Raw genomic sequence first — 23,845 nt, 5'->3', positions numbered from 1 at the left:
ACAGCCGCCCAAACACCAATCCGAGTGAACCAAATCATTAAAAAATGCAAAGAAACCTACCTGGAACATTGGAACAAAATAACCGAAAGCCAAAGCAGATTAGAATGTTACCGGGCCCTAAAAAGAGAATATAAACTGGCAGACTACCTCACGACCATCAGAGACACAAAACAGAGACAGACCCTCACCAGGTACAGACTAAGCGACCACCAACTGGAAATTGAAAAAGGCAGATACAAGAAATCCTGGCAGCCTAGAGAGAATAGAATATGCGATCAATGTCTGGCTGGCGAGGTTGAAACAGAAATGCATTTCCTCCTAAAATGCGAAAAATTCAACACATCAAGAAACATATTATTCAACAAGCTAAGCCAAACAACCCCAGATTTCAAGGAATTGGATGATCTGTCAAAATTGAGATTAGTCCTAGGAGAAGGAGACAGACCATACCTTGGGGCCAAATATGTAACAACATGTCACAACCTGAGGACTGTTTAAAATTAAGACTGTTTAAAATTAATATTGAACGTACCAAATGAAGTACAAAGACTGTTTAAAATTAATATTGTTTAAAAGTAATATTGTATGTACCCAACAAATGTCAAATCGATTGACACCTACAGAATGTTGGAAAACTGTACCTTTTTGCTATGTAAGCTTTGGCAATATGGTTCTCTGTAAACTTTCATGCCAATAAAGCATTTTAATTGGAATTGGAATTGGACAGAGTGAGAGAGAAAGAGAGAGAGAGAGAGAGAGACTGTGATGAAATATGTCATTCATCAGACTCTCTATTTAACTACATATATTGTATTGCCTGCTCCTGTGCTTGTATTGCCTGCTCCTGTGTTTTTACCTTGTATTGTATATAGTGCACCGCCCCCTTTCTCCCCATTGGGTGTGTCGGCTCCGCCCATACCTGGCCCTACTTAAGACAAGCCCAGGCTTGTCTTGCAGCAGAACAGCAGAATGCTAGGTGAAGCCACAGGCATCTTTCTTTGCTAATAAAAGCCTTGTTTTATCCAGTTAACTTTGAGCCTTGAAGTTATTGAGGCACATCAATTTTATTAGTAAACTTTCAACGATGGATCAACTTTTGAAACCGGAACACTTGGATTTGGACCCGCATGCTTCGGATGCATCGGCACGGTTTGGACACTGGTTCCAGTGCTTGGAATTTTTTATGGCCAACTCCGAAGCCGTCACAGCCTCTAAAGCCACCGGAGATGTGAAACTCAGGATCCTGCAGAATCGGGTAAGCCACCGGGTTTTTCCACTCATCCAAGACGCCGCCACCTACCTGGATGCCTGCAACATTCTAAAGGCCCACTATCAGCGGCCTACCAACGAGTTGTACGCCAGGCATCTGCTTGCTACCTGCACACAGCGACCCGGAGAGTCGCTAGAGGACTTTCTACTCACCCTAAAAGTGCTTGGCAAAGACTGCAAATGCAAAGACGTGAAAGCCACGGTATACACAGACGAGCTTATTCGGGATGCCTTTATCGCAGGCCTTAGCTCTAATTACATCCGGCAGAGACTGCTAGAGAAAACGGGCCTAGACCTGACACAGGCTGTGGACACAGCGCGATCGCTGGATGTGGCTCAGAAGAACTCTGACTCCTACTCTTCAGGCCGCGCGGCCCACGCCGCCTCGTACGCACCAAGGGCGCCGCCATGTTGGAAGACATCTTCCCCGCCCGGTAGCCCAACACCGTCGGGGCCCTGCTCTCCCCCCAGAAGCCCTACGACCGCCGCGATGCATCGGGGCCCCAAATGCTACTTCTGCGGGCAGCCGAAGCACACCAGGAACCTGTGCCCGACGAAAGGCACCACCTGTTATAAGTGCGGTAAGAAGGGGCACTTTGGGAAGGTGTGCAGAGGGAACCCCGCAGGCAAACCCGCCACCGCCGCATGCGCGCCGTGGGAGCGGCCATCTGGGACGCCATCTTGTCCGACCTCGTGGGGTTCGCCATCTCGCGAGCAGACATCGTGGACGCCATCTTACCCAGCCTCGTGTGGCCCACCATCTTGTCCCGATCAGGGCACTACAGTGGCGTCGATCACAGTGGGCCAGTCCAGACCGCACCCACTATCCAAATCGATGGTGGACATCGAGGTAAACGGGTGCAAGGTTAAATGTTTAATTGACAGCGGGAGCACGGAGAGCTTCATTCACCCTGGTCTGGTATAACGACTCTCTCTAACTATAGTCCCTACTCAGGGCACGATCTCTATGGCCGACAAAACCCAGATATCGACTATTGCGGGTTACTGCGTGGTACGATTGTCCGTTAAAGGCACTGTATATAATAATTTTAAACTGTTAATTATGAAGGATTTATGTGTGAGCGTGATCTTGGGCCTGGATTTTCAGTGCCACCACCAAAGCATCACGCTCAATTTCGGTGGGACCCAGCCGCCCCTCACAGTGTGCGGTCTGGCTACCCTGAAGGTAAAGCCGCCTTCGCTATTCGCGAACCTTACCCCTAACTGCCGGCCAATAGCGACCGAAAGCAGGAGGTACAGCTGGGAGGACAGGCGGTTTATCGCGACCGAGGTAGACAGGCTCCTGAGGGAGCGCATTATTGAACGCAGCAACAGCCCGTGGCGCGCCCAAGTGGTGGTGGTGAGGGGTAGCGAGAAGAAGCGGATGGTGATTGATTATAGTCAAACAGTCAACATCTATACCCAACTAGACGCCTACCCGCTACCCCGCATATCCGAGATGGTGAACCAAATCGCCCAATACCGGGTGTTCTCCACTATCGACCTCAAGTCAGCGTACCACCAGCTCCCTATCAGACCAGAGGACCGTTCGTACACCGCCTTCGAGGCAAACGGACGCCTCTACCAGTTCCTCAGAGTCCCCTTTGGGGTGACGAATGGGGTCTCGGTCTTTCAGAGGGAGATGGACCGCATGGTCGATGACCACCACTTGCAGGCAACCTTCCCCTATCTCGACAACGTCACCGTCTGCGGCCACAACCACCAGGACCACGACTCAAACCTCGCGAGGTTTCTGAAAACCGCACAAAAACTCAACCTCACTTACAACGAGGACAAGTGCGTTTTCAACACCACGCGCCTCTGCATACTAGGCAGCGTGGTGGAGAATGGGGAAATCGGACCAGACCCCGACCGATTGCGCCCCCTACGGGAGCTGCCCCTGCCCAACACTCCCAAAGCCCTGAAAAGGTGCCTGGGGTTATTCTCGTATTATGCCCAATGGGTCCCTAACTACTCCGATAAAGCCCGCCCCCTCTTGAAAGCATCCTCTTTCCCGCTCTCTGCTGAGGCCCACGCTGCCTTCAAAAGCATTAAGCAGGGTATTGAGCGGGCCATGCTACAGGCAGTGGACGAGAACACTCCCTTTCAAGTGGAAAGTGATGCGTCTGACTTTGCCTTGGCGGCCACCCTCAACCAGGCGGGGCGGCCCGTAGCTTTCTTCTCGAGGACCCTCCAGGGGCCCGAGATCAGACACTCCTCCGTGGAAAAGGAGGCCCAAGCCATCGTGGAGGCAGTGCGCCACTGGCGGCACTACCTAGCCGGCAAACGCTTCACCCTACTTACCGACCAGCGGTCGGTAGCGTTTATGTTCAATAATAAACAGAGGGGGAAGATTAAAAATGATAAAATTCTTAGGTGGCGGATCGAGCTCTCCACCTTTGAGTACGACATCATATATCGGCCGGGGGCCCTTAACGAATCCCCCGACGCCCTCTCACGAGGGATGTGTGCCAACGCCACCGGGGATCGGCTACAGACCCTCCACAACGACCTCTGCCACCCAGGGGTCACACGGCTGTTCCACTTCATAAAGTCCCGCAACTTACCCTACTCGATTGAGGAAGTCCGGTCTCTGACCAGGAACTGCCGCACTTGCGCTGAGTGCAAGCCTCGCTTCTACCGCCCTGACGGAGCCCACCTAATCAAAGCTACACGGCCCTTTGAGCGGCTTAGCTTAGATTTCAAGGGCCCCCTCCCGTCCGTCGACCGCAATGTTTACTTCCTGAACATTGTGGACGAATACTCCCGTTTCCCATTCGCCTTCCCCTGCCCAGACATGACCAGCGCCGCGGTCATTAAATGCCTCAACAGCCTGTTCTGCCTGTTCGGAATGCCAAGCTATATCCACACGGATAGGGGGGCGTCCTTCATGAGTGAAGAGCTACGCCAGTACATGCTGTCCAAGGGGATTGCCACGAGCCGTACCACCAGCTACAACCCCCGGGGTAACGGTCAGGTGGAGCGAGAGAACGGGACAGTATGGAGGGCAGTCACTCTAACTCTAAGGACCAAGGGCCTCCCTATCTCCTGCTGGCAGGAAGTCCTCCCAGATGTGCTCCACTCAATACGGTCACTATTGTGTACTGCCACTAATGCCACGCCTCATGAGCTAATGTTTGTGTTTCCCCGGAAATCCACCTCAGGCGTATCCATGCCGTCATGGCTCTCCACCCCGGGTCCGGTATTCGTGCGAAGGCATGTGAGGGGCCACAAGACGGACCCTCTCGTGGAGCCAGTGCACCTGCTCCACGCCAACCCCCAATACGCATATGTCCGGCACGCCGACGGACGGGAGGACACTGTGTCCATAAAAGACGTCGCCCCAGCCGGTAACAACAGCAACAACGACAATGACTACAACAACAACAGAAACAACGACAACAACCACAACAACTATTACCCACCCACTCCACCCACTATTCTTTCATCACCCCCGGAAGAACACCAGCCAACGGTACCCCCACCACCTACTCCTTCAACAACCCCGGTGGCGCCCCCGCCAGAGACCCAGGAGGTCACCTGGGACACCCAGCCGGCACCCGCGGCACCGCAACCGTTACGTCGGTCACAGAGGACTATCACACCCCCGGACAGACTAAATCTGTAGAAGGGGTGAATGTGATGAAATATGTCATTCATCAGACTCTGTATTTAACTACATATATTGTATTGCCTGCTCCTGTGTTTTACCTTTTATTGTATATAGTGCACCGCCCCCTTTCTCCCCATTGGGTGTGTCGGCTCCGCCCATACCTGGCCCTACTTAAGACAAGCCCAGGCTTGTCTTGCAGCAGAACAGCAGAATGCTAGGTGAAGACACAGGCATCTTTCTTTGCTAATAAAAGCCTTGTTTTATCCAGTTAACTTTGAGCCTTGAAGTTATTGAGGCGCATCAATGACAGAGAGAGAGAGACAGAGGAAGACACAGAGAGAGAGAAAGAGAGAGAGAGAGAGAGAGAGACAGAGAGACAGAGAGAGACCGACAGAGAGAGAGAAAGAGAGAAAGAGAGAGAGAGACAGAGAGAGAGAAAGAGAGAGAGAGAAAGAGAGAGAGAGAAAGAGAGAGAGAGACAGAGAGAGAGAGACAGAGAAAGAGAGACAGAGAGAGAGAGACAGAGAGAGAGAGACAGAGAGAGAGAGAGACACAGAGAGAGAGAGACAGAGAGAGACAGAGAGAGAGTGAGAATCATAGAATCATAGAAATTTACAGAACGGAAGGAGGCCATTCGGCCCATCCTATCCCCTCTATCCAGGCTTATCAAGAGACAGAGACAGTGAGAGGGAGAGAGACTTGATTAGAAACACTGGATAATCTGAATCAGTTCCCAGTCTGAGGGAAAGCACTGAGGCCAATTGGCAGCTGACTTTGAGCCAGGTGGGCATGGGAGAGGGTCTGGGGGGTGGGGGGAGTGTGTGTCGGGTGGGAGACGTCGTCTGCGGACTGTGACAATGAGAACTCTTAAACCAAAGGTGAGTCAACGGGAATGATTGCGCTCAATAGCACAGAGAGAGGGAGGGGCCGGCGAGGACACAGGACCCTTGTTTGTGTAACCCAAACCTCAACAAAAAGCATTAATATTTAACTGGGCACAGGTTGACAGAAGGCCAGCTAAAGATCAACAATTCCCGTCTCCTGTGACGGAACTGGCCCTGAGAACACACAAGAGTGGCTTTGTCTTCAGCGACCAAGGCAAAGGTCAACTCATGGAGGCTACCGTGGGTAGAGCAGTCATTTGAACCAACAATATGAGCCTGATTGAATGGCCTACTCCAACGGCCCACCTCCTCCCCATAACCCTCAGCACCACCTACCCACATTCTCCCCATATCTCACAACCCCACAAATGCACCTTTTCCCCATATCCCTCATCCCAGTTTCCCTCGTCGCTTCTCATATCTGAAGCCCCCTCATCCCTGATACTGTCTCAATGTACCATCTGCCGGCTTTCCTTACCATTCATGTATCCGTTCTGGAAGCCTGTTGGGTATCCATTGCCACGAATTCCATAACCTGTGAACACAAAAGAAGTTCTCTTTGGGATTTGGTCTCAGTTAATGGTCACTGAAAGCACCTGGGTCAGAGGTCGCAGAGTGCGATTCCCCAGGATTTACATCTGCTTTGAAGAAAATCAATTCTCCATCAACCCCACCTACTCACCTTCTCCCCAGATCCCTCAACCCCAATTACCCACCTTTTCCCCATATCCCCAACCCTTCCTACCCACCTTCTCCCCAGACCCTCAATGCCACCTACCCACCTTCTCCCCATATCCCCAACCCCATCTACCCACCCTCTCCCCATATCCCCAACCCCATCTACCCACCTTCTCCCCAGATCCCCAACCACACCTACCCATGTTCCCCCATATACCCAACCCCACCTCCTCCCCAGATCCCTCAACCCCACCTACCTACCTTCTCCCCATATCCCCAACCACACCTATCCATCTTCTCCCCAGATCACTCAACGCCATCTACCCACCTTCTCCCCAAATCCCTCAACCCCACGTACCCACCTTCTCCCCATATCCCTCAACCCCACCTACCCACCTTCTCCCCATATCCTTCAGCACCACCTACCCACCTTCTCCCCAGATCCCTCAACACCACCTACCCACCTTCTCCCCAAATCCCTCAACGCCATCTACCCACCTTCTCCCCATATCCCTCAACCCCACCCACCCACCTTCTCCGAATATCCCCAACCCCACCTACCCACCTTCTGCCTAGATCCCTCAACCCCACCTACCCACCTTCTCCCCATATCCCTCAACCCCACCTACCCACCTTCTCCCCATATCCCTCAACCTCACCCACCCACCTTCTCCGAATATCCCCAACCCCACCTACCCACCTTCTGCCTAGATCCCTCAACCCCACCGACCCACCTTCTCCCCAGATTCCTCAATGTCACCTACCCACCTTCTCCCCAGATCCCTCAACCCCACCTATCCACCTTCTCCCCATATCCCCAACCCCACCTACCCACCTTCTCCCCATATCCCCAACCCCATCTACCCACCTTCTCCCCAGATCCCTCAACCCCACCTACCCACCTTCTCCCCATATCCCCAACCCCATCTACCCACCTTCTCCCCAGATCCCTCAACGCCACCCACCCACCTTCTCCCCATATCCCCAAACACACCTACCCATGTTCCCCCATATACCCAACCCCACCTACCCACCTTCTCCCCAGATCCCTCAACACCACCTACCCACCTTCTCCCCAGATCCCTCAACCCCACCTGCCCACCTTCTCCCCAAATCCCTCAATGCCATCTACCCACCTTCTCCCCATATCCCTCAACCCCACCTACCCACCTTCTCCCCATATCCCTCAACCTCACCCACCCACCTTCTCCGAATATCCCCAACCCCACCTACCCACCTTCTCCCCAGATCCCTCAACGCCACCTACCCACCTTCTCCCCAGATTCCTCAATGTCACCTACCCACCTTCTCCCCAGATCCCTCAACCCCACCTACCCACCTTCTCCCTATATCCCCAACACCACCTACCCACCTTCTCCCCATATCCCGCAACCCCACCTACTCCCCAGAACCCTCAACCCCACCTACCCACCATACCCCTCAACCCCACCTACCCACCTTCTCCCCAAATCCCTCAACCCCACCTACCCACCTTCTCCCCATATCACTCAAGCCCACCTACCCATCTTCTCCCCATATCCCCCAACCCCACCCATCCACCTTCTCCCCATATCCCTCAACCCCACCTATCCACTTTCTCCCATATCCCCATCCCCACCTTCTCCCCATATCCCTCAACCCCACCTACCCACCTTCTCCCCATATTACTCAAGCCCACCTACCCACCTTCTCCCCATATCCCCCAACCCCACCCATTCACCTTCTCCCCATATCCCTCAACCCCACCTATCCACTTTCTCCCATATCCCCATCCCCACCTTCTCCCCATATCACTCAACCCCACCTACCCACCTTCTCCCCATATCCCTCAACCTCACCTACTCCTCACATCCCTCAAACCCAACTACCCACCTTTTCCCCATATCCCCAATCCCACCTACCCACCTTCTCCCCATATCCCTCAACCCCACCTACCCACCTTCTCCCCATATCTCTCAACCCCACCCACCCACCTTCTCCCCATATCCTTCAACCCCACCCACCCACCTTCTCCCCATATCCCTCAACCCCACCTACCCACCTTCACCCCATATCCCTCAACCCCACCTACCCACCTTCTCCCCATATCCCCCAACCCCACCCATCCACCTTCTCCCCATATCCCTCAACCCTACCTATCCACTTTCTCCCATATCCCCATCCCCACCTTCTCCCCATATCCCTCAACCCCACCTACCCACCTTTTCCCCATATCACTCAACTCCACCTACCCACCTTCTCCCCATATCCCTCAACCCCACCCATCCACCTTCTCCCCATATCCCTCAACCCTACCTATCCACTTTCTCCCATATCCCCATCCCCACCTTCTCCCCATATCCCTCAACCCCACCTACCCACCTTCTCCCCATATCACTCAACTCCACCTACCCACCTTCTCCCCATATCCCTCAACCCCACCTGCCCACCTTCTCCCCATATCCCTGAACCCCACCTACTCCTCACATCCCTCAACCCCATCTACCCACCTTCTCCCCATATCACTCAACCCCACCTACCCACCTTCTCCCCTATCCCCATCCCCACCTTCTCCTCATATCCCTCAATCCCTTCTGCCGCCCCACAATCCCATCTAATTGCCACTTGTCCCCCTTCAACGTCCTTACCTGGTATATGATTCCCCCCCTCATTTTTCCCTTTTGGTAATACGCTCCCCCATCCTAACCAATCTCACTCTCAGTCCCCCGGGATTTGTACCCCCTTCACCTCAGGTGGACAACCTTCTCAATTCCCCTCCGAATCTGGGAAACCCTAATTGCTGTTCCTCGGAGCTCCCTCTTTTCACAAAGGGTTCGATCCCAACCTCCAGAGTCTTTTTCTGAACCTCAATCACTGGTACCCACAACCCCACCCCATGACCTCAATCAAGGTCACAGATTGACAAGGGAACCGGAAAGAGCTGGGAATTACCTGGTTTCCTTTTTCCAGCGACGCCCCCTGGAACTGAAAGACAGAGAGAAGTCAGCCGCTGGACTGGGGAGACGGACGCAGACTCTACCTCCGTTGAGACTTCTGAGAGATAGGCCGAGGCCCAGAGGCACAGAGGGTGCCAAGTTTGAAAGCAGTGGGCGGCGACAGCAGGTAAATTAGGCAGAGGTGGCTCATTGACGCCAAGCTTGGCTTTTGACAGATTGCTGAGAGTTGGGTTGCCAGCTTTGGTTGAATGTATGCCGAGAGGATTTGTCACATGCCCCGCCCCCACCCTCCCTCCGTTGCGCCAACCTCACGGGGCACCACCTTCCCTCGGCCAATCGGAAAGCAAACTGACTCTTGCTGGGGGTCAGTGGTGAGCACTCAGGAGGTTGTGGGTTCAAGTCCCGCTCCAGAGAATTGAGCGAAAAAATCTAGGCTGACATTTCCCTTGCAGTACTGAGGGACCACCGCACTGTCGGTGGGGCAGTACTGAGGGAGCGCTGCACTGTCGGAGGGGCAGTACTGAGGGAGCGCTGCACTTTCGGAGGGGCAGTACTGAGTGAGCGCTACACTGTCGGAGGGGCAGTACTGAGGGAGCACTGCGCTGTCGGTGGGGCAGTACTGAGGGAGCACTGCACTGTCGGAGGGGCAGTACTGAGGGAGCGCTGCACTGTCGGAGGGGCAGTACTGAGTGAGCGCTACACTGTCGGAGGGGCAGTACTGAGGGAGCACTGCACTGTCGGTGGGGCAGTACTGAGGGAGCGCTACACTGTCAGAGGGGCAGTACTGAGGGAGCGCTGCACTGTTGGAGGGGCAGTACTGAGGGAGCACTGCACTGTCGGTGGGGCAGTACTGAGGGAGTGCTACACAGTCGGAGGGGCAGTACTGAAGGAGCGCTACACTGTCGGAGGGGCAGTACTGAGGGAGGGCTGCACTGTCGGAGGGGCAGTAATGAGGGAGCGCTGCACTGTCGGAGGGGCAGTACTGAGGGAGCACTGCACTGTCGGAGGGGCAGTACTGAGGGAGCACTGCACTGTCGGAGGGGCAGTACTGAGGGAGCGCTGCACTGTCGGAGGGACAGTACTGAGGGAGCGCTGCACTGTCGGAGGGACAGTACTGAGGGAGTGCTGCACTGTCGGAGGGGCAGTACTGAGGGAGCCCTGCACTGTTGGTGGGGCAGTACTAAGGGAGCGCTGCACTGTCGGAGGGGCAGTACTGAAGGAGCGCTGCACTGTCGGAGGCCAGTACTGAGGGAGTGCTGCACTGTCGGAGGGGCAGTACTGAGGGAGCGCTGCACTGTCGGAGGGGCAGTACTGAGGGAGCCCTGCACTGTTGGTGGGGCAGTACTAAGGGAGCGCTGCACTGTCGGAGGGGCAGTACTGAAGGAGCGCTGCACTGTCGGAGGCCAGTACTGAGGGAGTGCTGTACTGTCGAAGGGGCAGTACTGAGGGAGCGCTGCACTGTCGGAGGGGCAGTGCTGAGGGAGCGCTGCACTGTCGGAGGGGCACTTCTGAGGGAGCGTTGCACTGTGGGAGTGGCAGTACTGAGGGAGTGCTGCACTGTCAGAGGTGCCGCCTTTCGGATGAGATGTTCAACCTGAGGGCCCCGTCTGCCCTCTCAGGTGGACGTAAAGGATCCCACGGCCACTATTTGAAGAAGAGCAGGTGGAGTTCTCCCCGGTGTCCTGGGGCCAATATTTATCCCTGGACCAACATCACTAAAAAAACAGATGATCTGTCATTATCACATGGCTATTTGTGAGAGCTTGCTGTGCGCAAATTGGCTTTTTTTTAAATTCGTTTATGGATGTGGGCGGCGCTGGCAAGGCCAGCATTTATTGCCCAACCCTAACTGCCCTTGAGAAGGTGGTGGTGAGCCGCCTTCTGAACCGCTGCAGTCCGTGTGGTGAAGGTACTCCCACAGTGCTGTTAGGGAGGGAGTTCCAGGACTTTGGCCCAGCGACGATGAAGGATCGGCCGATATACTTCTAAGTCAGGATGGTGTGTGACTTGGAGGGGAACTTGGAGGTGGTGGTGTTCCCATGTGCCTGCTGCCCTTGTCGTTCTAGGTGGAAGAGGTCGCGGGTTTGGGAGGTGCTGCCGAAGAAGCCTTGGCGAGTTGCTGCAGTGCATCTTGTAGATGGTACACACTGCAGCCACGGTGTGCCGGTGGTGGAGGGAGTGAATGTTTAAGGTGGTGGATGGGGTGCCAATCAAGAGGGCTGCTTTGTCCTGGATGGTGTCGAGCTTCTTGAGTGTTGTTGGAGCTGCACTCATCCAGGCAAGTGGAGAGTATTCCATCACACTCCTTACTTGTGCCTTGTAGATGGTGGAAAGGCTTTGGGGAGTCAGGAGGTGAGACACTCGCTGCAGAATACCCAGCCTCTGACCTGCTCTTGTTGCCACAGTATTTATGTGACTGGTCCAGTTAAGTTTCTGGTCAATGGTGACCCCCAGGATGTTGATAGTGGGGGATTCAGCGATGGCAATACCGTTGGATGTCAAGGGGCGATGGTTAGACTCTCGCTTGTTGGAGATAATCATTGCCTGGCACTTGCGTGGCGCGTTTCCTACATTACAACAGCGACCACACTGTCATAAAAGCACCTCATTGGCTGTGAAGCGCTTTGGGACGTCCTGAGGTTGTGAAAGGCGCTATAGAAATGCAAGACTTTCTTTGTTACTGGATGAGTCAGTCAAACATCCTTTACCCCACCCCCCCAACACCAATAATTTTATAATTAATCACCAAAAGTGTTCAAGGAAAATGAAAAAAACCCACATTTCTTTTAATGCCTCATTAATTTTTTCCCCTGTGTTTGCTCGCAGCAGTGTCCTGGAGAGTAATTTGCAAGACCTGGAGATTCCAGGCCAATCCTGGTGTGTTGGCAACGCGAGCTGACAGTAGGAGCCAGGAGATGAAAGGAATTTTTAAGGGGGTGCAGGAACGGAGAGAGCATGTACACAAGTCTTTGAAGGTGGCAGGGCAAGTCGAACAGGTCGCTGAAAAAGCTTTGTGAGCCTTGGCTTTATTAACAGAGGAATCGGGCACAAAAGCAAGGAAAGTACGTTAAACCTTTATAAATCATTGGGGGAGGCCTCAGCTGGAGTATTGTGTCTTAGAGCAGGGCACCACAATTTGGGAAGGATGTCAAAGGCCTTAGAGAGGGTGCAGAGGAGATTGACTAGAATAGTACCAGGGATGAGGAACTTCAGTTATGTGGGGAGACTGGAGAAGCTGGGATTGTTCTCCTTAGAGCAGAGAAGGTTAAGGGGAGATTGACCAGAATGGTACCAGGGATGAGGAACTTCAGTTATGTGGGGAGACTGGAGAAGCTGGGATTGTTCTCCTTAGAGCAGAGAAGGTTAAGGGGAGATTGACCAGAATGGTACCAGGGATGTGGGGCCTCAGTTATGTGGAGAGACTGGAGAAGCTGGGATTGTTCTCCTTAGAGCAGAGAAGGTTAAGGGGAGATTGACCAGAATGGTACCAGGGATGTGGGGCCTCAGTTATGTGGAGAGACTGGAGAAGCTGGGATTGTTCTCCTTAGAGCAGAGAAGGTTAAGGGGAGATTGACCAGAATGGTACCAGGGATGTGGGGCCTCAGTTATGTGGAGAGACTGGAGAAGCTGGGATTGCTCTCCTTAGAGCAGAGAAGGTTAAGAGGAGATTTAATAGAGGTGTTCAAAATTATAAAGCAGTTTCATTTCCCCTGAGTACATACCTCCCACAGAGAGAGCCCCAAGTGGGTATCCAGCTCCAGCACCATACCCTGAAACAGGAAGACAGTAAAAGCGTTTGTAAATTAAGCACTCTCATAGAAGGAACCAATCCATCATTTCCTGAGTAACCCCATCCATGATAGGGGAGAGTGTACACGGGCTGTGGGTGGAGATTGAACGGGTGGGTAGAGTCAGTGATAGGGGAGAGTGTACATGGGCTGTGGGAGGAGATTAAATGGGTGGGGAGAGTCAGTGATAGGGGAGAGTGAACGTGGGCTGTGGGAGGAGATTAAATGGGTGGGGAGAGTCAGTGATAGGGGAGAGTGTAGATGGGCTGTGAGAGGAGTTTAAATGGGTGGGGAGAGTCAGTGATAGGGGAGAGCGTGCATGGGCTGTGGGAGGAGATTAAATGGGTGGGGAGAGTCAGTGATAGGGGAGAGTGTACATGGGCTGTGGGAGGAGATTAAATGTGTGGGAGAGTCAGTGATAGGGGAGAGTGTACATGGGCTGTGGGAGGAGATTAAATGGGTGGGGAGAGTCAGTGATAGGGGAGAGTGTACATGGGCTGTGGGAGGAGATTAAATGGGTGGGGAGAGTCAGTGATAGGGGAGAGTGTACATGGGCTGTGGGAGGAGATTAAATGGGTGGGGAGAGTCGGTGATAGGGGAGAGTGTACATGGGCTGTGGGAGGAGATTAAATGGGTGGGTCGAGTCAATGATAGTGGAGAGTGTACATGGGCTGTGGGAGGGGATTTAATGGGTCGGTAGAGTCAGTGGTAGCAACAGCCCGTGAACACTCTCCCCTATCTTGAGACATTTAGAATAAAGTTTGTGAACTAACCTGCTGGACTCGGTCCTTTCCCACCAATGCCCAGTGCCCCCCTGGGTAATCCTTGGCCAGCTCCTGGGAGAAGAAAGTAAAAGTTGGTGGAACGTTAGCAGATCCTGACGATGGGTCTGGGAATCCTGAATCACAGGACATTGGTCAGGCACTGAACCTCATACCCTCGCTCAGAGCTGTAAGGTATTTTACGTTATATCTTAATCTTATTATTCATTCTTGGGATGTGGGCATCACTGGCAAGGCCAGCCTTTATTGCCCCATCCATAGTTTCCCCTTGAGATGGTGGTGGTGGGCCCTGTTCTTGAACCACTACAAATGTATGGCTTGCTGGGCCACTTCAGAGGGCCAGTGTAGCGTCAATCACCTCAGCTGTGGGACTGGAGTCACCTATAGGCCAGGCCTGGGTAAGGACGGCAGGTTTGCTTCCCTAAAAGGTGGCATCAGAGAACCAGTTGGGGCTTACAACGATCTGACAGCTTCACACTCGCTTTTTACCAGTCCCTGCTTTTTATTTCCAGATTTATTTTTGGAACGGTATTTGCTCAAACAGCCCTGGTGGGATTTGAACACTGGAATGACTAGTCCGGTGATGTAACTGCTGTGTTACAGTGCCCATAATTGAAGTCGCGGCTGCTTCCCCTCTGTGGAATGATAGTTGACCTTTGAACCAAAATGGCTCCCAACATGACCATGTAGATTGGCCTTGAGAGATTGTGAGGCCAAAATAAAAGATCAGTGTTTGGAGCCAATCCGAAATTGGAATTCAATCTAATCTCAAGACTAACATCAAGTCTCCCAGTTGCCTCTTCCCATTTAAACTTCTTATGATTAGCCCTAAAAGCATTTTGGTTTCAGACAGCAAAGGATTGCGGGACAACTTATGACCCGATGAAGCCAGTAACTGGGTCTTTAGAGACATATCATTCTGCTTTATTGCTAAGACCCCTCCTGAGCCACAAACTCCGTTCCCTAGCCACTGACTCCGTCCCTCTCCCCAACATCTGCCTGAGGCTGAACCACACTGTTCGCAACCTTGGTGTCATATTTGACCCCGAAAAGAGCTTCTGACCACATATCTGCGGCATAACTAAGACCACCTACTTCCGCCTCCGTATCATCGCCCGTCTCCGCCCTTGCCTCAGCTCATCCGCTGCTGAAATCCTCATCCATGCCTTTGTTACCTCTAGACTTGACTATTCCAACGCACTCCTGGCTGGCCTCTCACATTCCACCCTCCGTAAACTTGAGGTCATCCAAAATTCGGCTGCCCGTGTCCTAACTCGCACCGAGTCCCGTTCATCCATCACCCCTGTGCTCGCTGAACTATATTGGCTCCCGGTTAAGCAATGCCTCGATTTCAAAATTCTCATCCTTGTTTTCAAATCCCTCCATGGCCCTCGTCTCTCCCTATCTCTGTAATCTCCTCCAGCCCCACAACCCCCCCGAGATATCGGTGATCCTCTAATTCTGCCCTCCTGAGCATCCCTGATTATAATCACTCCACCATCGGTGGCTGTGCCTTCTGTTGCCTCGGCCCTAAGCTCTGGAATTCCCTCCCTAAACCTCTCTACCTCTCTTTCCTCCTTTAAGATGCTCCTTAAAACCTACCCCTTTGACCAAGATTTTGGTCACCTGCCCTAATTTCTCCTTATGTGGCTCGGTGTCAATTTTTTTTGTCTTATAATACTCCCGTGAAATGCCTTGGGACATTTTACTATGTTAAAGGCGCTATATAAATATATAAAGTTGTTGTTGCTGTTGTTGAGACACTCTGTACCTTCTATCACTTCTCGCACGTAACTCAACTCTCTAAAAACCAGCACGGTCTGATATTTGCAGAGACTCCTCTAATCCCTCTCTCACACTCCTGTATCTGGGGAGCTTCCTCTAACCCCTCTCTCCCACTCCTCTATCTGGGGAGGTCCCTCTAACACCCTCTCTCCCACTGCTGTATCTGGGGAAGTCCCTCTAACCACTCTCTCACACTCCTGTATCTGGGGAGGGCCCTCTAACACCTCCCTCACACTCCTGTATCTGGGGAGGTCCCTCTAACCCCTCTCTCACACTCCTGTATCTGGGGAGGTCCCTCTAACACCTCCCTCACACTCCTGTATCTGGGGAGGGCCCTCTAACTCCTCTCTCACATTCCTTTGTCTGGAGAGGTTCCTTTAACCCCTCTCTCACACTTCTGTATCTGGGGAAGTCCCTCTAACACCTCTCTCACACTCCTGTATCTGGGGAGATCCCTCTAACCCCTCTCTCACACTCCTGTATCTGGGGAGGTCCCTCTAACCCCTCTCTCACACTCCTGTTCCTGGGAAGGCCCCTCTAACCCCTCCCTCATACTCCTGCATCTGGGGAGGTCCCTCTAACCCCCTCTCTCATACTCCTGCATCTGGGGAGGTCCCTCTAACCCCTCTCTCTCCCTCCTGTATCTGGGGAGGTCCCTCTAACCCCTCTCTCACATTCCTGTATCTGGGGAGGTCCCTCTAACCCCTCTCTCACACTCCTGTATCTGGGGAGGTCCCTCTAACATCTCTCTCACTCTCCTGTATCTGGGGAGGTCCCACTAACCCCTCTCTCACACTCCTGTATCTGGGGAGGTCCCTGTAACCGCTCCCTCATACTCCTGCAGCTGAGGAGGTCCCTCTAACCCCTTTCTCACACTCCTGTATCTGGGGAGGCCCCTCTACCCCCTCTCTCATGCTCCTGTATCTGGGGAAGTCCCTCTAACCCCTCTCTCACACTCCTGTATCTGGGGAAGTCCCTCTAACACCTCTCTCACACTCCTGCATCTGGGGAGGTCCCTCTAACCCGTCTCTCACACTCCTGTATCTGGGGAGATCCCTCTAACCCCTCTCTCACGCTCCTGTATCTGGGGAAGTCCCTCTAACCCCTCTCTCACACTCCTGTATCTGGGGAGGTCCCTCTAACACCTCTCTCACACTCCTGCATCTGGGGAGGTCCATCTAACCCGTCTCTCACACTCCTGTATCTGGGGAGATCCCTCTAACCCCTCTCTCACGCTCCTGTATCTGGGGAAGTCCCTCTAACCCCTCTCTCACACTCCTGTATCTGGGGAGGTCCCTCTAACACCTCTCTCACACTCCTGTATCTGGGGAGGTCCCTCTAACCCGTCTCTCACACTCCTGTATCTGGAGAGGTCCCTCTAACCCCCTCTCTCACACTCCTGTATCTGGGGAGGTCCCTCTAACCCCTCTCTCACACTCCTGTATCTGGGGAGGTCCCTCTAACCCGTCTCTCACACTCCTGTATCTGGAGAGGTCCCTCTAATCCCTCCCTCACACTCCTGTATCTGGGGAGGTCCCTCTAGCCCCTCTCTCACACTCCTGTATCTGGGGAGGTCCCTCTAACTCCCCTCCTGGACAATCTCTTCCATCTGAGGAGGCAGGTGATGAGCACAGTTTAACTCTTACCCATTCCGTAGCCATTCTGTCGTCCGTAGGGTCCAAGTCCTAATCCAAGAAATCACAAACAACGTTTCAGTTTATCAGAAACACCACTTCCCATCCATGCCCCTTCCTCTCTCCCACATTCCCACCCATTCCCCCTTCCCCTTCCCTTCATTCCCATCCAACAAGACCCCAAGAAATCCCAGGCCCTCTGTATCGCAGGCCATAGCAATGCAGTCATACTTTGCCCTGTAGATCCCACTCCCAGTCCCCAAACTGTCATGATCGCTGGTTCATTGTCTCTCTCTCTCTCTCTCTCTCTCTCTTTGTCTCTGTATCTGTCTCTCTCTCTCTGTCTCTCGCTCGCTGTCTTTTGCTCTCTGCCTCGCTCGCTGTCTCTCTCGCTCTGTCTCACTCGCTGTCTTTCTCTCTCTGTCTCTCTCGCTGTCTATCTCGCTCTCTGCCTCCCTTTCTGCCTCCCTCGCTGTCTCTATATAAGAACATAAGAAATAGAAGCAGGAGTAGGCCATTTGGCCCTTTGAGCCTGCTCCACTATTCAATAAGATCATGGTTGATCTTCTACATCAACTCCACTTTCCTGCATTATCCCCAAAATCTATCGATCTCAGCCTTGAATATACTCAACGACTGAGCCTCCACAGCCCAATTCCAAAGATTCATCCCCCTCTGTGTGAAGAAATTTCTCCTCATCTCAGTCCTAAATGGCCGACCCCCTTATTCTGAGACTGTGACCCCTGGTCCTAGACTCCGCAGCCAGGGGAAACATCCTCCCTGTATCTACCCTGTCAAGCCCTGTAAGAATTTTATATGTTTTAATTAGATCACCTCTCATTCTTCTAAACTCTAGAATGTAGGCCTCGTCTACTCAATCTCTCCTCATAGGACAATCCCCCCATCCCAGGAACCAGTCTGGTGAACCTTCGTTGCACTCCCTCTGTGGGAAGTATATCCTTCCTTGGGTAAGGAGACCTAAACTGTACACAATAGTCCAGGTGTGGTCTCACCAGGGCCCTATATAATTGCAGTAAGATGTCTTTACTCTTATACTCAAATCCCTTTGTAATAAAGGCCAACATACCATTTGCTTTCCTAATTGCTTGCTGTACCTGCATGTTAAATTTCTGTGATTCATGTACAAGGACACCCAGGTCCCTCTGAGTGCAAACATTTTCTCAGTTTCTCACCATTCAAAAAATATTCCGCTTTTCTGTTTTTCCTACCAAAGTGGATAACTTCACATTTCCCCACATTGTATTCCATTTGCCATGTTCTTGCCCACTCAGTCAACCTGTCTATATCTCTCTGCAGTCTCTTTGAGTCCTCCTCACAACTTACATTTCCATTCAACTTTGTATCATCAGCAAACTTGGATACATTACACTCGGTCCCTTCATCTAGGTCATTAATATAGATTGTAAATAGCTGAGCCCCAGCATTGATCCTTGCGGTACCCCGCCAATCTGAAAATGACCCATTTATTCCAACTCTCTCTCTCTGTCTCTCTCTGTCTCTCTCTCGCTCTCTTTGTCTCTCTCTCTCTTGGTCTCTCTTTCTCCTTGTCTCTCTCTGTCTCTGTCTCACTCTCTCTGTAGTAACCTGGGGGGTTATGAGTAACCTGATCCACCAGGTGGTGCTGTGGCAATTGGTCTCCTGAGTTAAGTCTGCTCTGTACTGGTTGTACTCTTTGTTTTTGGCTGCCTCATGGCAGAAGCTTTTATGTGCAAGTGTTGATTAAACCATGTTACGGAGTTAACCTGTGTCCGTCTCCATCTATGGCCACCTCAAGATACCACATATGGCGACGAGAATAAAGGACGGAAAAGTTTTGGTGGATCAGTCATAGTTATGGAGTATTCGGAAGAGGTGCTCGGGTTGGTTAGCAAACTAGTCGGAAAAGCACGAGGCTAGGCCGCGGGAGTCGAAACGGAGTTTGATTTTTTGGCTGAAGTGACCAGACTCCAAGGATGGCAGGAACGGTAGGCTCCGTGGCACCTTTTGACAGCAAGTCGCAGTCTTGGGAGGAGTATTGTGAAATACTGAGCCATTTCTTTATGGCAAACGAGGTGGACAGTGCTGAAAAGAAAAGGGCCATTTTACTGAGTTGTGTGGGAGTGCAAACCTATACACGGATGAGGAATCTGCTGGGCCCGGAGCGGCCAGGAGAAAAATCTTTTGACGAGTTGGTGAGTCTACTAAAGAATCATTTCAATCTGAAACCTAGTGAAATAGTACAGAGATGGAAATTCAATTCGAGGATTAGGAGGCCGGAAGAAAGCGTTACTGAGTATGTGGAGGAGCTTCGGAAGCTCGCACAGGACTGTAATTTTGGAAATGCGCTCACAGTCATGTTAAGGGACAGACTAGTATGCGGAGTTAACGACGACAGTATACAGCAAAGGTTGCTGTCAGAAGAAGGATTAACGTTTGAGATGGCACTTAAAAAAGCACAAGCCATGGAGACGGCTAACAAGGACATTAAGGACTTAAACAGTATGAGCAAGGAGAAATGGAGTAAACCAGTGGGAGGAGCTGTTTTCAAGATGGAAGCTGGCGCGAAAAGTCCACCAGTCGGGGTTGGGGATTGCTACCGATGTGGCGGGATGAGCCATTATGCAAAGGACTGCAGGTTTGCAAAGGCAAAGTGCCACAATTGTGGAAAAATAGGGCACTTAAAGAAAGTCTGTAAAAGGGCAGTGAGTGAGAGAAGCAGTGCTAAAGGGGCAAAACATGCTAAAGGGGGGAGGGAGAAGTACACAAAGCGGGCAAATTACATACAAGAGGAGGAAGAGTCTAGTGAGTCTAGTGAGGAGGTTTTCACTATATGCAGTATAGACACTTCAAGGCCCAACGTACCTCCTCTCACTCAGTATTTGATAGTGAACGGAGGTCAAGTAAAGTTTGAGATTGACACCGGATGCAGTGTAACCATAATGTTGTGGACTGAGTACGCCAAGCTATGGGGGGAAGCAAAAGTACCAGAGCTAGGTACATGCCCCATTAGTCTCAAAACCTACACAGGACAGAAGGTGGACATTTTGGGGGCGGCCGAAGTACAAGTGGAACACAAAGGAGTCACCAAAGAGCTTACGGTGGTAGTGGTAGCAGGGTCAGGGCCAAACCTGTTAGGGCGAGGGTGGATCAGTGAGTTGAGTGTGGACTGGCAGGCAATGAATAAAATGGAGGACAGTACAGAGGCACTGCAAGAAGTGCTGATGAAGCATGAGTTAGTGTTCAAGGACGAACTGGGCACCTTAAAGGGAGCCACAGCCAAGATTCATGTAGCCAGGGATGCCACGCCTCATTTCTTTAAACCAAGGTCGGTACCTTTTGCAATGAAAACCAAGGTTGAGGCGGAACTAGATCGCCTGCTAAAGGACAAAGTAATAGAACCAGTGAAATTTTCAGACTGGGCGGCACCAATAGTCCCGGTATTGAAGCCCGACGGTAATGTAAGGGTGTGGTGACTATAAGTTAACAGTGAACAGAGTATCATCACTGGAACAGTACCCCATTCTGAGAATGGAGGACATGTTAACATCGCTCGCTGGGGGAGAAAGATTCAGCAAACTGGACATGAGTCATGCGTATCAGCAGATATTGCTAGATGAAGAATCAAAAAAGTTTGTCACGGTGAACACGCACAAGGAGCTGTTCACGTATGCCAGGTTACCATTTGGTGTCAGTTCTAGCCCAGCAATATTCCAACGGACTATGGAGGGCATTCTGCAGGGCATTCCAAAGGTGGCCGTGTACTTAGGTGATATTCTGCTAACAGGAAGTGACGATCAGGATCACGTAAAAACACTGGACAAAGTGCTACAGCGGCTGGAAGAGGCAGGGCTATGCCTGAAACGGAGTAAGTGTAGTTTCATGGAGAAGGAAGTTACATTCCTGGGACATCGGGTGGATGCCACAGGCCTCCATCCATTACCAGGGAAAGTGCGGGCAGTGCAGGATGCACCTGCACCCACCTCAGTGACTGAACTGAAAGCCTATCTAGGGCTCCTGAATTATTATAACTGGTTTCTTCCAAACTTATCGATGCTGCTGGCACCCCTGCACAAACTGCTGAGAAAGGAGGAGCCATGGCGCTGGGGGCCAGAGCAAGCGATAGCATTTCAGCAGTCAAAGGAGCTACTTCAGTCCAGCAGGGTGTTAGTGCATTACGACGAGAAGAAGGAGCTGATAATGTCCTGCGACGCATCACCCTATGGAGTGGGGGCAGTGTTGGCCCACTGCATGCCAGATGGAGCGGAAAGGCCCATCGGGTTTGTTTCACGCACGCTCACAGGTGCGGAAAAGAACTATTCACAGCTTGATAAAGAGGGGTTAGCCATTATATTTGGAGTATAGAAATTCCATAAGTACATATATGGGAGGAAGTTTGTAATCAGTACTGACCACAAGCCTCTTATTAGCTCACTGAATGAGATGAAAGCGGTGCCTCAAATGGCATCACAGAGAATAATGAGATGGGCAGTAATACTAAGAGCCTATGAATATGGGATCACGTACAGAGCCGGCAAGGAAAACGGGAACGCTGATGCACTCAGCCGCCTGACCCTCTCAAAATCTCCTTAGCAGTACTTCCCCTGAGGAGCACGTCCTGATGCTGGATCAGGAGATCAGTCCCCTGATGACTTCAGCGCAAATCCAGGGCTGGACAGCCAAGGACCTCGTTCTGTCAAGGGTCCGTGAGTATGTGTTGAAAGGCTGGCCAGATCACCGTGAGGGACCGGAGTTCGCACCGTACAGACAGAGACAGCACGAGCTCAGTGTCCAAGATGGATGTGTGCTATGGGGAGCACGCATCATAGTCCCAGAGCGGGGACGCTCTACTTTGATGGAACAGTTGCATCAATCGCACCCAGGAATGACTAGAATGAAAGGACTGGCTAGGAGCTACCTGTGGTGGCCTAACTTGGATGCTGAAATTGAGTCAAAGGTAAAGTCATGCACTATATGTCAGGAACAGAGGAAAGCACCTGCCAGGGCACCACTCCATCCCTGGGAGTGGCCCAGCAAACCCTGGAGGAGAATTCACATAGACTATGCGGGACCTTTTATGGGCAAAATGTTTTTGGTGCTGGTAAACATTCACTCAAAGTGGATTGACGTTTATCCAGTGAGCTCTGCAACGACTGATGCCACACTGAATTGTCTCAGGAACAGCTTCAGCACGCATGGTATTCCAGAAATGATTGTATCCGACAATGCACAGTGTTTTGTTAGTGAAGGGAGCAAAGAATTCATGGTAAGGAATGGAATCACACATGTCACCTCGGCTCCATATCACCGAGCCTCAAATGGGTTAGCCGAGCGAGCCGTGCAGACTTTTAAGGAGCTCATGAGGAAGAGCTCAGGTGACACCCTGGAGACCAAGCTCAATAGAGCCTTGTTTAGTTATCGTATAACACCCCAAGCTACCACGGGGCTTTCTCCGGCTGAGTTGATGATGGGGAGAAAGTTGCGGTGCACATTAGACCTGATACACCCAGATCTCAAAAGCAAGGTTGAGACAAAACAAACAAACCAAAAAGCGTACCATGACAAACATACTAAAGCTCGCCATTTCGCCATAGGGGACTCTGTGTACACCCGGAACTTCGGCTATGGACCTAAATGGATACCAGGACTAATCCAGGACATTACAGGACCTGTGTCATACTCCGTGTTACTAGGGGATGGTCGAGGAGTTTGTCGGCATGTGGATCAGCTTTTCAGCCGGCAGCAGGGGGAACTGCCTCAGATGGAACAAAGGGCAGTAGAGGAGGCTGTTCCAGGACCCAGCACAGCTTATAAGGTGCCAGTGGACACTGGTACTGCCAGGCCACAGCGGGACAGAGTAAAACCAACATCAGAGACTACTCCAATCTCAAGTGCGAGTGAATCTGAGAATCCACCACAAGTGGAATTAAGACGTTCACAAAGGATTCGCAAGCAACCAAAAAGACTTATACAAACCTGTTAAATTAGTCAGGGGTTAACCATGGTTAGAGCATACTGGTTAATTAAAATGTAGTACCTAGTAAGGGTTATTGTTTAAGAATTGCATACGGCAATCTTAAGGGGGGAGGAGTGTAGTAACCTGGGAGGTTATGAGTAACCTGATCCACCAGGTGGTGCTGTGGCAATTGGTCTCCTGAGTTAAGTCTGCTCTGTACTGGTTGTACTCTTTGTTTTTGGCTGCCTCATGGCAGAAGCTTTTATGTGCAAGTGTTGATTAAACCATGTTACGGAATTAACCTGTGTCCGTCTCCATCTATGGCCACCTCAAGATACCACACTCTCTTTCTCTCTCTTGCTGTCTCACTCTCTCTGTCTCTCTCTCACTATCTCTGTCTCTCTCTCTCTCTCTCTCTCGCTGTCTCTCTCTCTCGCTCTGTCTCTCTCTCTCACTCTCTCTGTCTCTCACTCTCTCTGTCTCTCACTCTCTCTGTCTCTCACTCTCTGTCTCTCGCTCTGTC

The 23,845-nt window shown here is 51.8% G+C and overlaps 2 protein-coding genes across 2 annotated transcripts in view; one reads left to right on the top strand and one right to left on the bottom strand.

The window, feature by feature from the left end:
* Positions 1–23,845, top strand: part of patl2 (PAT1 homolog 2) — a 136,840-nt gene that overhangs the window by 22,994 nt on the left and 90,001 nt on the right. The gene's annotated exons all lie outside the window — the stretch shown is intronic.
* LOC147095465 (uncharacterized) overlaps positions 6,201–23,845 on the bottom strand; it is a 31,733-nt gene continuing 14,088 nt past the window's right edge. The window contains exons 3-7 of the mRNA XM_085973958.1: positions 17,382–17,420; positions 13,942–14,004; positions 13,103–13,150; positions 9,376–9,408; positions 6,201–6,301 (exon numbers count right to left, since the gene is read on the bottom strand). Of these exons, the coding sequence (XP_085830084.1) occupies positions 6,216–6,301; positions 9,376–9,408; positions 13,103–13,150; positions 13,942–14,004; positions 17,382–17,420 (269 nt within the window). The 3' untranslated portion in view covers positions 6,201–6,215. The remainder of the gene's footprint in view (positions 6,302–9,375; positions 9,409–13,102; positions 13,151–13,941; positions 14,005–17,381; positions 17,421–23,845) is intronic.

This window comes from Somniosus microcephalus, unplaced genomic scaffold (genome assembly GCF_052327205.1).
Source record: "Somniosus microcephalus isolate GS21.2 unplaced genomic scaffold, FLI_Smic_1.0 unresolved_chr1, whole genome shotgun sequence".
In the NCBI taxonomy this organism is placed as follows: Eukaryota; Metazoa; Chordata; class Chondrichthyes; order Squaliformes; family Somniosidae; genus Somniosus; species Somniosus microcephalus.
The sequence above is the reverse complement of the archived record's forward strand: the minus strand, read 5'-3'. Positions and strand labels throughout refer to the sequence as shown.